At 43.2% G+C, this 15,078-nt stretch overlaps 1 protein-coding gene across 7 annotated transcripts in view; it reads left to right on the top strand.

Annotated features, from left to right (window-relative positions):
- zeb2b (zinc finger E-box binding homeobox 2b) overlaps nt 1-15,078 on the top strand; it is a 100,329-nt gene that overhangs the window by 71,267 nt on the left and 13,984 nt on the right. For all 7 annotated transcript variants that reach the window (XM_085397557.1, XM_085397560.1, XM_085397559.1 and 4 more), the window contains 4 exons: nt 2,506-2,757; nt 9,222-9,290; nt 12,425-12,613; nt 14,009-14,223. In XM_085397557.1, coding sequence (XP_085253683.1) covers nt 2,506-2,757; nt 9,222-9,290; nt 12,425-12,613; nt 14,009-14,223 — 725 coding nt within the window. The remainder of the gene's footprint in view (nt 1-2,505; nt 2,758-9,221; nt 9,291-12,424; nt 12,614-14,008; nt 14,224-15,078) is intronic.

Here is a 15,078-nt window from a genome sequence, read left to right as displayed (position 1 = left end):
TACCAATAGATGCTTCATGCTCAGAGAGGGAGAGGCTCTTGTCAGCAGTGGCACCTAAACAATGGCAGCTTTCTTGACGTTAATACTGCGCGTTTGACTTGACGAGCACCCCACTGTCATTTTGCCTTCTTGGAGGTATACGTTGAATGCGGAGGAGACAGCTGACGTTCGGGGAAGATTGCATCCACGGAGACAGTTCAACGCCCCCGTGTTTAAATTTGTTCAGAAACTTGAGGACAAGACGTCACGAGAGATAAGAAAAAGCAGCAGGAGACATAAACTGGTGTCAAAAATAAAAAGAAAGCTCCTCTCTCTTTTTTTTTCTTTTTCTTTTGCTTTACTTTGAGGTCCGGTGTTCTCAGTCCTGCCCTGAAAAGTTTGCTCCGCTCCCTCATTCCTTATGTGGGAAGTCAGAACGGTGTGCATTGCTGCGGTGGATGTGTTGCTAAACAAAAAGAAGCTCCCTAGCTCCTTTTATTAGGGAAGAATAGGCCCTTTAAAACCTGTCCAGCCTTAGATAATTTCATTCAGCCGGCCCCTGCCCGGCCGTCATTGAATCTGCATCCAGAGATCAGGTTCACAGCAACGGGTTGATAGCTTCCCAAGCCTCTTGGCCTTTTGTTCTACCAATCCTGTGCTGCTGCCCCCTCCTCGGCAAGCTGGGGAGGAGGGGGATACAGAGCTGATGGGACATTGCTGAGGAAAGTTCAAAACTTCAGGGGTGAAGGGGCGCAGAGAGGTGAATTCCAACAATTTTTAAGTTAAGAGATTTCTAAGTCTGGCAAACTTTCATCTCATTCAGACGTCTAGACGTTTGACAGGTAGAGACGGCTCTCTTTCAATCCAACCTTTCAAATAAAAGCACAATATCAATTGTACCAAGGTGGATGTGGACCACCCAGGAACTCCTAACGTCTCTCTCCACTCGTGGGTCTCCTGCCTCGGTTGCCTTTTTTGTCGTCCCCAAGGAGCATTACTGAGTCTGAACTTGCCTAAACCCTTGTGATCACACCTCTTGAAAAGGTTTTGTTTCCTCCGTCGATTGGTATTCGAGGCAGGTCACCGCACTCCCACCCTCCTCCTCGTCCTCCTCCTCATCTCCTCCCCCACTTTCTGCCTGCCTGCCACCCCTGCCCACCACCCCCAACTGCCTCCCCTCCCACATTTGAAAGCCCTGTTTTCATTTTAATTTGCACCTGTTGTGCAGTTGTTCGCTGAAGGCAAGTGCAGACCAGTCAATCGCACAGAGACGTGTCAGAAGGAGATGTGGGGAGGCTTATCTTTTGATATGTATAACGTTTTCAGAAATGCCGTGCATGAACTTCATCTGGTTGGCACTCCTGATTCTCAGAGAGTTCAAGAGGCAGGGACACTTGTAGCTATAACTTTGGCATAAAAACCGCCTTAATTAAGCTTGTTGATTCCTCGCAGGGTCACAATGTGAGGAGTTCTGCATATTTTCCACAAACAAGATATAAATCTATTGATTTTCACCGAAGCTCTGCTGACTTGTGGGCTCGCTAAGGCTTTTTTTATGACTCGGAAACATAAATTCAACGAAAGCCTCCACCTCTTCACTTCGGTGGCTCAGACTCTGGGCCCTCCCATGATTGGCTCTCACCACAGAACATTTTTGCACAAGCTGCCAATGAGGTGTGTCCCCATGTGATGCCATCCATCTACACTGCTCCAATAAGTCCTCTGACGTCCCTTTTCTGCAGTGATTTACGCCGTGGCGCGTACTCGCTGAGAACCAGCCGATGGTGGTGACTAATTTGCACGAGAGCCACCTTTGATTGAGTTCACAGCCCTTATTTACAGGCCGTCTATTTTAAGAAATGCAGGCATATGTCTGGGACCTGGGTGTTGTGGAACTGGGCGAGCCCTGCTGTTGGAGTTTTGAATGTGTGTGTGTGTATGTGCCTAAAGGCGCTGCCATGCTTTTATATTTTAATATGTTAGGAAACATTTATATTAATGTTCATGGTTCACTGGCAATGCAAATGTGAAGACATCCGAGGGCTACATGCAGTGAATAATCTAAATCACTATAGGTTAAGCCTTTTGTATGCATAGCAACAACAGTTGTAATATTGTACGTGCTATGTGGAGCATCTCAAATGTGAGCGGTATGCTCCGGAGCAGAGCCATCCTGAAAGGTGCAGCTCGTTGGCATCCAAGGCATGTGAGCACGGCTGAAAATTAGTGGCTATTTTGGCTCGTATCTCCTCGACAGCTGTCTGCCCACCGCTGTGGTTTAGTCACAAATTCCAGCCGTGGATGCTGTAATTGGGGTGTAACCCACCAAAAGAAAAAGGGGCCTACACCTTGCATTGAGCAGTAAGGTGGGGTTATCCTTTTAATCTGCGGATAGACCTCAGTTTTCCAAAACTGGTCTAAATCCCTCGTCAGATTCATCTGTCCACAAGAAGTTGTAGAGAACTGCATTATTTCTCCGCCGTGCTTTCCTGTACTGACCAAATTTGTTCTTCCTTTGTATCACAGCTCTCAACTACGAGAATGTGGTGGAGACCGGATCAGAGACGGAGGAGGAAGACAAGCTGCCAGTGTCTGAGGAAGACCCTCTGATCAACGGAACCGGCAGCCCGGCCAGCCTCACCAACCCTGAGGTCTCGCCACGTATCGAGGGACACGGCCTGCTGAACAAGGACGACGATGACGACGAGATGAGGGACAGCGGCGTGGAGCACATTTGGCCCGACAATGACATGCTGAGTGCTTCCGTGGACGGTACTGGTGAGTGTAGAACAAGTAAATTCAGTCATGTCAACTGTAGGAGTTTGGTAATAGTTGGGTTGCAAAGCAGCTTGCACAGGCAACCTTAATGGGACACTTTAAAATGAGCCTTGGCAGTTGTCAGATGTGTAGAATGGCATCAGCTTGATGTCGTGATCGCGGATAAGCTCTGTGACTTCCCAAAGTAACTCTGTGCTGGATTTTTCTTGAGCTTGTAAAGCTGGCAAAACGGCAAATTGATGATTTCCTAATTAAATTCTGCTTGGCTTTCAGTCTAGGTTTTGTTGACTAGAACAGTTGTGGATCTGCCCACTGAGGTTCCTAAACAGGCAGCAATCTGTTGCCTGAAATGACAAAGAAAACATATGGGGGTGTTTATTCCAAACTCGGATATCCACTATTTGAGAAACGTGACCTGCACTATTAGAAATATCAGAAGATGATAGAAGAATATATTTTAAATCATGCAAACATCCATGTTCTTTTAACCCTTTGCGGTTTAAGTTCTTATAGGCGGTAACACTAACACCTTCCCTACCCTCAGCCTATGTTTTGGGCTTTTTTGTAGAAGAAATGTTAAGTTTGGTTGATTTTGGTCAATTAGGATGGTTATTTTCTTTGTACCCTGATTGCCAAGACTTAATAAAGCAAAAATTAGATTTTAGATTTTTTTAGGTTTCGAGTTAGGGTTGGGGTTGGGAAGATTTAGAACCATAAGAACTCTTGGCTTTTCTTACCAGATGTGTGGGGTTCAGGTGAGCTGTCAGTCAGAAAAACTACCACTAAGCTCACTCATGGATACTCTATAGTGAATGTGTGCTCATCCTGCCACTTGTGGTATCATCTTATGCTGTAAACCCCACCCATCTGGTGCCCGAGCAGACTTAAACAAACGCCACGGAGCGTTTTGCAAACAATGCTTGAGCCAGGTCTGACGGTGAAGCCCCGATGACGCTCCCTCAGCAGACAGACATGATAAACAGTTTCTCTGTGAGCGGCAGAGACCATTTGGTTCACGCTTAGAGAAAAGCCAAACAACAAAAAAATATTTACAGTAATGTATAAAGAGGAGGTGGAGTGGGGAAGAAGCCTGTGCGCTGCAGGAAATGAAATCTTAGCGTGTTTTTATGGTGTTTCAGCAACGTCCAGCAGTGACTGATGCTGCTTAATTCGTCTCGCCCCTAACAAGCTGCCTAATCCCAGGCAGGTGATACCTACCCCAACTTGACTGACTTATTGTCTTTTGTTTGAGCAACTCCTTCTGCAGGGGCCCCAGTCACAGATGCTTGAAAGATAAATACTTTTAATTAGGGGGCAGGGTATAATCATTAAAGGAAGCCAGACTGCTGCAAAAAGTCATTAACAATCTTAAATGAAATTTTTATTTTTATGATAGCCATTTACATGTATAATAAGAGTCAATGATTCTTGGAAGCATGTGACAGGAACAGAGTATGGCGAGAAGTCATGTAAGACAGCCCATTTAAATGAGCTGGGCTTTGCTATTCATTTCTGCTAATGAACTAGCTGTGCACAGTGCCGAAAAACGGGGGAACATTCAGCAGTCTTAAATTTTAATATGGGGGAAAATTGCACATTTATTAGGGATAAGGGGGGGAAAAACTTAGCGGGTATCAACTTTCACTTCTCCTAAATAACCGTTCATATTGCCTCCTTAAGGGGTGGAAGAAAGAAAAGACAGTTTGGTAAATAAATCAAGATAAAGGATAAACAAGCTGTCATTGCACACGGTAATTGTTTATTTGATAAAGACCTGCGGTGCCATAATGTCTGTAATTCAACTATGTTGCAATTCCCAGATAATATGCTTCTTGTGTGATAAAGCGTCTGACATATTTCGGAGAGCAAGTCAAGTTCATTAGAGCGTTTGGGAGTCTCTTTCCCAATCTTGCGGGTGCTGTGTTTCCCAGCCTGCCTTTTTCTTTTTTTTTTTTTTTTTTAACATCCGCGGTGCCTAAGTGTCTACAGTGATACCTCAGCACATAACTCAGGCCTGAGATAAGTTAGCACCCTCCCTCCTTCCTACTCGGACTGATTTGGTCGTCACTCCCCTATCGAGAGTTTTTGCACAGGTCTTGGAAGCGTGATTGAATGAAGGTCCTGGGAAGGGTTGGGAATATTCGAGCCAAATAGAAACTGTACGGGGCAAAAACAGCCGAGGTGACTCTCCCAGACACGACTACAGCATGTAAGAAAGAAAAAGTTTATCGCAGAGCCTCGTCTGATTCCACCGCACAATCAGAGTCTTGTGTCTGGCATTGTCCTTGACATTCCTTAATCCCACAGTGAGGCTGGACACGATGTGCTGGAAAGCATGACATCATTATCACTGACAGGCGTTTTCAAATAAATCACCTGTCTTCCCCCCATTGCCCTTTTTAAACCCCTTCTCCCAGCCGTCGGTGGGGGGGCAGGGGGATTTCTGACAGCAGCGCTGTTTGCTTCATGTTTGTGTTGTTTGCAAACAAAACAAAACGAAAAAATATATTTTTTTAGCCAAATTTGGCCTTCTGTTTTCGATCAAACAGTGGTTCTTGTTTTCTTTGCACATCTATCGAGTTGTGCAGTTATTAATTTGTCATTTAAACACCTACTGCAGTCCAGGACTTTCCCATAGCGTTTTAGATGCCTATCCATCCTGCCAAGAATAAAATTCAGAGGAAAACACTGTGTTCTTTGGCTGCTAAATGCTCAATTTTGAAGCGATGGAACAGAGTATCTGCCATTGACAAGTCTAAAAATATCCCATTTTGCATTAGCCTTCTAAAACCTTTAATCCTGCCACTTTTGTTTTGTTTCCGAGATTCAGAACTATTAGGCGCTTGACTCAAACATGACAGATTCAGGATAAATGAGGCTAAATGCACAAAGGCAGAACTTTAAAGCGCCTGTGACTGCGGTGACCGGCCATAAAAACAGGAATGTTTTCAAAATAAACAGCATCTGAGCTGCTATGAAAATAGGTGGAATTACAGTCGGGCCAAAGGTAGTCTGGACTCCTCCTGAGTCCAGAGTCGGCTCTCAAACCTCAACATCACTCTTCAAGGAGGTGTGTACCTTACCGCCTCAGGTCTTCAGTGATTTACTGCTAACAAAACACACTTTTCCACCATTTAGCGGACACTTTCATCCAAGACGCTTTCCATGACCAAGAATAGGCACATATTTGTGGTATAAGTGGATCCAGCAGAAATCAGATGCCTCTCTTCTTTTGCTTTTCTGACATTACTTGCAGTTTTTGTTTTCATAATGTAACATTTTTAAGCTCCCTTTCAAGGATAAACTCACTTTTCTAAGAATTCTTCTCTAAACAGAAGCTAATAACACTAATGTTGGACGTTTTTATTAGTTTAAGGCAGCAATTCCCAGCCAATGACACTAATCATAATTCCCATCCATTGCCAAGGGCGTGTTTCTATATTCTGTGCCCAGCCCAGCTAATATGAAAAACGAGAAAATACAGTTTATTTTACAAACTAAATATAATTGAACTGGCTAGCTTATTAGCTTTGCTAATAATATAGCTAACAGTTAGCTTAAATTGTGGACAACAGTTGAAATAGGTAGCTAAAATTAAGAATTTACAGACAATGATTTTTTTTAGTAAAAGTATAAATAACAATTGAAATAAAGACTTAAAATTATGAATAGAGAAATGAAGATTTTAAAGCTGCCAGGGTATTAGAAATATAGATAACTGTTTGAAATAGCTAAGAGACTTAAAGATATTTTCATGGTTTTAGTCCAGTTTGGCCCATAGTTTCTTTGGATATACACTTAAAACAGTGAACTAAAATTGCAAATTTTGGTTGGAAATAAAGTTGGAAATTCTTTATTTAACAGTATGGCTAGCAGTCACTTTGAATTGCAAGCTAAAAATGTGGATTAACAAATGAAATAGCTAGACAACAACATGGAGTAACAGTTATTACTGATCCCTGTCATGTCGGGGGGAAAAGCACAACTTAACATAATGATTAAATTGTTATAAATACATCGCTAAATAGAATAAAAAGGCATTACACTCAATGTAATGCCTTTTTAGTACCAGTTTTAAAACAAGGAAACTAATTTGAGTCTCTCTGAGAGAGGATTGTGCGATATGTAAACAGAAAAAGTTAAAAAGAGCAATGAGCCACTGTCACTCACTGCAATGGCACTTTGTCCCATTTGAATGTAGCTCAGCACTGGCATGGATCTATGTATTTAAGTGTCCCAGAGGCCATAGCAGAGAGGTGTATGTGGTGTTAGTCTACCTCCTACTGGAAGCAGCCGTCCCTCCCTTTAGACCACAGATAATAAAAGTTCTCCAAGGTAAATAGGGGAGAGTGAAGGGCCAGTAAATCCCACTGGTCATCCCCTTGCGTCAGACTAAAAGTATGCAGTCAAATTTGATTACCCAACGCAAACACGGTGCCTACGAGGACACAGAAATGTGAGGGAGTTTTAAGCACAAAAGGGTGGACGGGGTGGGGGGAGGCTTTTCTACATTCTGATATCTGATACTTGTGGGTATATTTTAATCTGTGGTGGAAGTATTTTTTTAAATCTGTTTTGTTTTGTTGTAGCTTTAATTTATGTTCTTTAAAACCCATTTATTTTCCCATAGTGCGACTGTGGTTTTGATGCTGTTTGGCAGACGTGCAATCAAATGTACAGCATGGGGAAAGTTAAACTAGGACATACCCCTGCAGAAGAGTCTGTCATTATTCTCTGAAGCCATTGACAGGGGTATTTATCATTTCACCGCAGAAGCCAAATCTCTAATTTCAAGCAAACCCGAATTGCAAGCCTTAGAAAGCATTCCACAACGATCAAGCCCATTGTTTCCAACTCCAAATAAAAACTCTTTTTGCTTCTGGCTTTTGTGCAAAGCAATGTAAGCAGGATAACATTATTATCAACAACACACCCACCACCTTTCCTGTATTATCTCAGCCAGGTTGCTCTTATGTAGGCGCTCATCCTGTTTTAATAGCCAAGGGATAGTCCGATACATCGGATCCTGCTGTCATCTGGGAAAAAAATAAAAAATGCTCACAATGCAACGCTTGTAACCTCCTTGCAGGAGCAGCAGAGCAAGAACAGATGCGTGAAAAGAAGACAATGCAGGTTTTTTGTTCTTGTTTTTTATTTTAAGACAAAGGCCTCATGTTCTCGGAAGCACCTTGATTTAATTTTTACTGACGAGGCAGGAAGGAGGGACCAGGGACTTCTTAAGCTGATTGTCAAGTCTCTGTCCTCCTGTCGACCGTGAGGTGGAGGTGGAAAAGAGGGTTTGTTTATGAGCTTGTCAATCCACCCTTTATTTACTGTCGCCTCACCTGTGCCAGGGCAATATCTCCCCGTCTGCACAGACCGGGAGCCATTATCCTGATTGGCAGTAAGAACTTGTCCTGCTTAAACCAACATTTCTCCGAGGAAGGGTTTCTTTGAGATGAAGGAATAATCTGAATAGCTGAGGTCAGGCTTGAGTAGGTGGAGCCAAAAAAGGAAAGCCACAGATTCTTAGAGCCTAAAATCTAGCCAGAGACTGAGGAATATTGCTTGATAACTTTCAAATAAAAGGCTTTTATGAAAGGCTTTCAATCAAGATAGGTTGCTGTAGAATAAGGAATATTCAAAGGCCTGTAAGGCCTGGAAAAGTGGTAAATAGGGCAGATCAAATGTGTGTCTTTTTTTTGGTTAAAAATGCACTTTCCCCTTCAGTATCGTGTGTGCGAGGCTTTGAAATAATAGTTTCCGCCTGTTTTACATGTTTTTCTGTATTGTCGGGCTTCATACCTCACCAGAAAACATTAATTTATTTATTTTCTGACTCCACCCACCTGAGGTTTACCCCAACCAATGAGGTTATTTCTGCCCGGGAGAAATGTTTGTGCAACTAAAACTCTTAATTTGTGGTTAAGGGTTGTATTCCTTTTAGTTTCGGAGCAAGGCACTACTAAGTCTTTGCCAGGGCTTGTGGTGAATCACAAAAATGTGCGCGCTCACAATACTCCAAGCTGCTTTGGATAAAAGCATCCACCAAAATGACATATGATAAAAAACAAGCGTGATCCTGCATGCAGCGGATTGCAGCGGCGTCACAGCCGGGGAGTAATAAGCTCAGCCTGCGTGTTGGCTGGAGCTCTATGATTGCTCAGGTGGATGTGTTCCGTGTTGTATTTAATCGCTCTGTTTGGCGATTGAAGCTTTCTTCGCCTCCCCCGCCGCTTGTTGTCACGTTAAAGGTAAATAAGTCTCTGTCTGGCTCAGATGATAGCATTCATTAAGCATGCTGAATAAAGCCGTGGTGCACTGCGATGCACAGCGGTGCCTTTATTGGTTTCACCATACCTTCTTCTTAAAGGCCTCATTGTCAGCGTTTGTCAGCGTGCATGGTACATCGAGGTACTCACCCTCCCTTCTCTGCTTTTTCTTCTTCTTCTGTTTTTGTGCAGATGAAATAAAAGATGATTTTGACACCCTGGGGCCTGATACCACTTTGCAGACAGTTGGAAACGGTACAGGTGAGTTCAGATATTTGCTGTATGTGTGTCAAACCTTTCATATTAAGCCATTCTTGTCTGGTGCCTTACGTGCATGTTTCTTTGTCAGTCTGCAAGTCTTTAAGGTCTGACAGCCCTATCGTTGATGATTAGTACTCTAACCTATTGGAACAAATAAACATAATAATGGAAGTCCTTTGTTTTTAACTCCGAAATATAGGGTAAGGGTTCTCTACCTCTACGTCAAGGATTGGATATTTTAGTTTTCTTTCTCTTACTGTCTTTTACCATCTTTACATCTAGCAGGTCATGTTAAGAGGTTAAAAACTTACTTCCAGCAGCTCAGCTGCAACTTGTAGGACCTCGTAGATGTTAAGAGCTTCTCAAACTGAAAGTGAACTGTTCAACATGACCATTTCACGCCCAACACTGGGTTCAAATTCAGCTAAAGTTGTACATTTTAAAGACCCCAAACTACCGACTACTGATCTAGTGTTAGGCTAAGCATATGTTTGTAGTTTCTAGTTTATGAAAAATTGACTATTTAGTAAGTGATTGAAACTAAACAAATCCCTCCTTCTTAGATGTGTTGCTGGTGACCTGGTGGATGTTAAGAGGTTAGAAGGTCTTTGATGTGCCATCAGGCTGAATGTGGCTTGTTTCAGTGGGGTTGGATTTCAGCTAATATCCAGCCCTTTGATGGCACTTCTGCCTGTTTTAGATACTCAGTTGGATAATCTCAAAAAAGAAGAACTGTAATGCCAAAATGTATGTAAGACATTTGATTAATTTGAAGGGTCACTAGTTTGTAATTCTAACCTTAACGGTTTATTGATAACCTGCTGAAGACTGATGGGGTCAAAATGACTAATTCCAAGTCAAAACTGGGTTTAAAACTAGACTAAATTTGGCTGTAACATAAAAGGTTGTAATAGTTATAACCACTAAACCACAGAACCTGAATCTCTTAAGATCTACCAGGTCACTGCCAACTGATCTAGAGCTAGAGTTATGGGTTTCCAATTTGTGAAAATTTGCCTAATTAACATGTGGATAAAAGAAAAATCAAACCTAAATGGGTTGCTGGTGGCCTGGTGAATGTTAATAAGTTAATACAGGCCTTTTTAGCTTTTTGCAGTCCCTGGAGGAGTTCCTGAACAGAACAAAGCAAACATATCCACAAACTGCGCGCTGTAATTAAAAGGAAATCTTCCTCTGCTGACTCAGTGATCACTGAGGCAATCCCGTGTATGTTTATAGGCAGCTGAAGTGATTTTGATTTTAATAACCATTGATTACACATGCTACTTTCAGCTTTCCCAGTTAGCTAAGTGTTTCTTCTGGTGGAGTCGAACACGATCTGCCATTTTTCATTAAGCCACCAAAGCTGATTTGTCGCCACATACCCTCCCTTCCATGATATCATCCTGGCCACCCTGACAATTGGCCTCGGACGCCGTTATGGTAAACCGAACTCGCCCCGCAGAACGCCATGCAGCCCTGAATCAAAATCCTCCCTTCAGCTTTAATTACCGTTACTTTCTGCTGGTGTTTTCCTCTTCGCTTTCTTTTCTCCTCTCCCCTTCTTCATGTTCTGGAAATTCAAGCCCAGCAAATGTTTTCCATTTAAAGGACTTTTGGAAACAATACTGTGGCACCGCTGTGGAAGCTCCCCGCCACTAGATCACATGTGATTTCATTTAAAGACATGAGCAGTTTGATCACGTCCCCCGATGCCAAAGCACACTTTGATCCAGGTGATTTCCTCGTCCGTTGGAAAGAAAGCTGGTCGTTTTCTCCTTAAAGAAACACTTTGCATGTATGTTTTTTCATCCAGAATATGTCCTCATTTTATTATTCCTGACGATAGAAGCTTGGTCGCTTGCATCAGCTGAATGTTAAAGTAAACCATGTTTCATTACCCTGAAGCTTTTCAGCTTTAAGTCCAGGAACTGCTTGCACTGAGCCGCACCCAGTCAATCATCAGTCAATCATCACAATTAGCTTAGCACTTCCTCCAAAGCTACAAAGAATCATCTAATGAGAAGACTGAGAATTATGCCATCACGGTTATCAAAAGCGATCCATTGGCACCGATGACATTTCGGTGCCATTTTTGACATCCAAATATGTACTACCTTGACCTTTCGCAAATTGGCCTGCAAAGTCATCACGGTCTAACAAATCGCTCTTTAAACTTCACCTTGGCTCGCAGTCTAAAAGCCTAATTAACGGGGGTGAAGTCTGATGAGATGTCACTTGGTTGTTTTTGTTTTGTGAGGATTTTTTAAAAAAATATATTTTTGGTCACCAAACATCCTCCAGGATCTCTCCAGGTTGTAAACAGTATGTGTGCGCGCGTACGTGTGATGTTTTGAAAGTCGGCCATCCCCTTGACTAATGAAGGCTGCTGATTTTCTTTTTGCTCCGGTTTGTTGTTTAGGAGGCAGCTATCTCCACGCTGCAGCTTAAGAGTTTCCCTGAAGAGAAGGGACTGGGAAATAATTTGAGAAAATGCATTGTGTGGCCTCAGCACTTTGGTTGGCTTAAGATTCATTCAGCTCAGCTATGGCAAAGCATGCCCCCCGCCCCCACCCCCCACACTCTCTCTCCTCTCTCGCCCTTTTTTTCCCTTTTTTTCTTCTCTTTTTGTGGTTTGGCCCTGGTAATCTGTTCAACACAGAATCAACAAAAGCCACAGCCTCTTGATTGACCTTATATGTGAAAGTCGATACTGAGAAACGTGGCTCTGTTGCTGATTAAACCAGGCTTGTCTGTATGTGTATGTATATGAGGCTCTTTTTTTAAAAAATTATTTGAGTAAATTAGGTCAGTGAAGGTTTTTTCAAGGCTCATGGTAGCACCTTTATCTCCCAACTTTTGTTCGGATTAAGTTACAGTTCTTGTTTTAGCCGACGTGGCGTGACAAGCAAGCCCAGTAATTTAGATGCATTCTCCCCAAAGCACGGCTGTAATGTTTTAGGGTGGCTATCCTCATCACATTTCCACCAAGATGTTCCCAATATCCTCCTGTAAGACATTTCTCTGGGGACGAAGGGAATCCAATTTATTCCTCTCGCCTCCCCCCCACCCTCCTGTCCTCAGTCTCCTCCTTCACAATCTCCATCTCTCTCTCTTCCTCTCTGTCACTTCAGTCAAGAGCGTCGATTGCACTTCAGAGTTGGAGGACTTCTTTGCCAAGCGGAAGCTGGATGACAGCGACAGCCACGTGGTGAGCATCGCCGAGTACCTGCAGCGGGGTGACACCGCCATCATCTACCCGGAAGCCCCCGAGGAGCTGTCCCGCCTGGGCACACCGGAAGCCACTGGACCGGAGGAGAACGGTACGGGTCCTGTCCAAGGGTTTGTAGGAAGGATCTGGGTCGAAAGATTAGGGTGAGAGGAAGGAAACAAGACAAGATGTAACCCAGAACAGCTATGACTCAGAAAATATTGGGAATTGATGCTAAGTTTGACCTAATTTTGATAACCTATCTATGGTTCCCTGTGTTAAGGAAGAGTTACAGGTAGGTTTAACCTCTCAGAGTCAGGGTTAGGGTTATTTTTAGTCACGTGTTAAAAGAAAGTAAAGTCTAAGTCATTGGGGTCATTGGCACTGACCCAACCCGAACCCTAACCTATCAGAATTTGTCATTATGTTTTTTTAATTGTTCTTCCAAATGTTCACAATCATGGGATACCAAAAAGGATCCTTCTAGATGGCAAGCATCAAATCTATTAAAGTTTTTTTCCTCTAAAATATAAGTAGGTTTAGGGTTAGACCTCACAGGGCTAAACAGGCATATTTTCAGGAAGGATAATATGATATCTTTCAAATTAAGCCTCATGCATTTGTTCTGGCATCATAGTTTTTCAGTTCAAGGTTGTCCAAGTAGACAAAACCTAACCCAAACCCTGCTCTTAACTCTAGATGTGTTGCCAGGAGCTTGGTGGATGTTTTTTGCAGAAAGACACCCACAATAACCTTTAAACTTGAAGAATGTCTTAAAACGTTCTTTAAACCGATGCATTTAAAAACCTTTCCTATTACTCCAGACCATTTTAAAGGATATCCAGCCTTAAATGTGCCTACTCTTATAGCATAACTGCTGCAGTAACTGAGGGTGCTTGCTCAGCTAATGTCCTGGCAAATGTTAAAAAAAAAAAGAAAAGAAAGGGGGAGAAAAAGTCTTCTCGCTGACACGACCGGGCAGCTGTTGGTCCCACAGATTCGCCGGATGCCTGGGTGTTTACCTACAGTCTTAAGCAACAGCTGGGCAGGGGCTTGAAATCAGATAGCACACCTCCGAAGCTCCCCGGAGGGAAAGAATTGGAAGAGGGGGGCTTGAATTTGAGCGGGATTGTGATTCACGCTACAGACACTATGAACGTGCCAGCGGTGGTGGTTAGGTGTGGGGGGACTAGAAAATGAGGGCTGTTTAAAGAAATTCGGACTATCTGTGGAATAGTGTGTGCATCCAGTACCGTGTACGTGTTTGTAACTATGTGGAGGAAAGTGAGAACGAGTGGGAGTGCTGTGTGTGAGTCGGGAGGAGGTCGTAGTGCAGCGGATGCCAGCCTGACACTGTGACTCTCATGTGGAGCAGATTGCAGAGATAACTCCCATACCACTCTGGGCAGCCCGCCCGTTAGTTGCCATTGATTCGCTGACCTTTTGGCCCGCTTTCCTTTCCCCTTCCTCCTCCCTCCTTCTCCTCCTCCCGCTGTCTCCTGTGCAGACCTGCCACCTGGAACGCCAGATGCCTTCGCCCAACTGTTGACCTGCCCCTACTGCGACCGGGGCTACAAGCGTTTGACATCGCTAAAGGAGCACATCAAGTACCGCCATGAGAAGAACGAGGAGAACTTCGCCTGCCCCCTGTGCAACTACACGTTTGCTTACCGCACTCAGCTTGAGCGGCATATGGCCACACACAAGCCTGCAAGGGATCAGGTGAGGGGGATATTCTTTCTTTTTTCTCCTTCTTCTTCCTCATCCCATCCCCTTCTTGCTGTTTTTCCCTCCTTCCTTTTCCTCCTCTGGCTGTCCCCTGTTTCATTTCATTTCTAATGTGCCCCGATCCCTCAGAGAAGGGAGATCATTTTTTCTGATTGGCAATCATTATTAATTTTTCATGGCATTTTGAAGATGCAGATCCTTTAATGGTAATAACTTTAATTGAGGCCCTAAATGGTTTTTTGATGGCCCTCCCTGATATGATTTTCCAGTCTCGTGTTCACGATCGAATGATTGTGTTAATTTCCAATTTGGAAATTTTTATCAGCTCCTTAACTTCACTTCACTCCTGGCCTTTAATGTTCTTCTGGTGCAGCCCGCAGTCGTAGCACTCCATCAAACTCCACCCCCCTCCACTTCTAATTTCATGCACTGCATAAACATCTGTGTATACTTTAATTTTTTTCTCCCACGATTTATATCCTGTACGTCTGAAATATAATGTGAATCCGCTGGCAGTTAGCATGAATCACCTTAAAGTTCTGTGAGGTGAAAACGCATCCAGCAGTTACGGGTGTTTAACTCGCTTGTCAGCTTTTAGTTGAAGATGTGCGCTGAGATAGATTGTGGCAAAAAAAAATTGCACGTTTTTGCACATTTGGGGATAATTATAAGTTCTCAGTAAGCTAAAATCGGAGCAGTAAATTTCAAAGTAGATGAAGTTGATGTTTTTGCTTCGGAGGATAATTATAATTGAAGAATTTTTGCTTTATTAAAAACTGCGACTTAACCTCTAAATGTAAAGAATCCACTTATGCAGACATGTAAACAGCGCCATGCAACAGTCATGCC

This window comes from Rhamphochromis longiceps, linkage group LG23, assembly GCF_057381845.1.
Source record: "Rhamphochromis longiceps isolate RC_006_pf linkage group LG23, R_longiceps_female_GT1.1, whole genome shotgun sequence".
Taxonomy (NCBI): Eukaryota; Metazoa; Chordata; class Actinopteri; order Cichliformes; family Cichlidae; genus Rhamphochromis; species Rhamphochromis longiceps.
The sequence above is the reverse complement of the archived record's forward strand: the minus strand, read 5'-3'. Positions and strand labels throughout refer to the sequence as shown.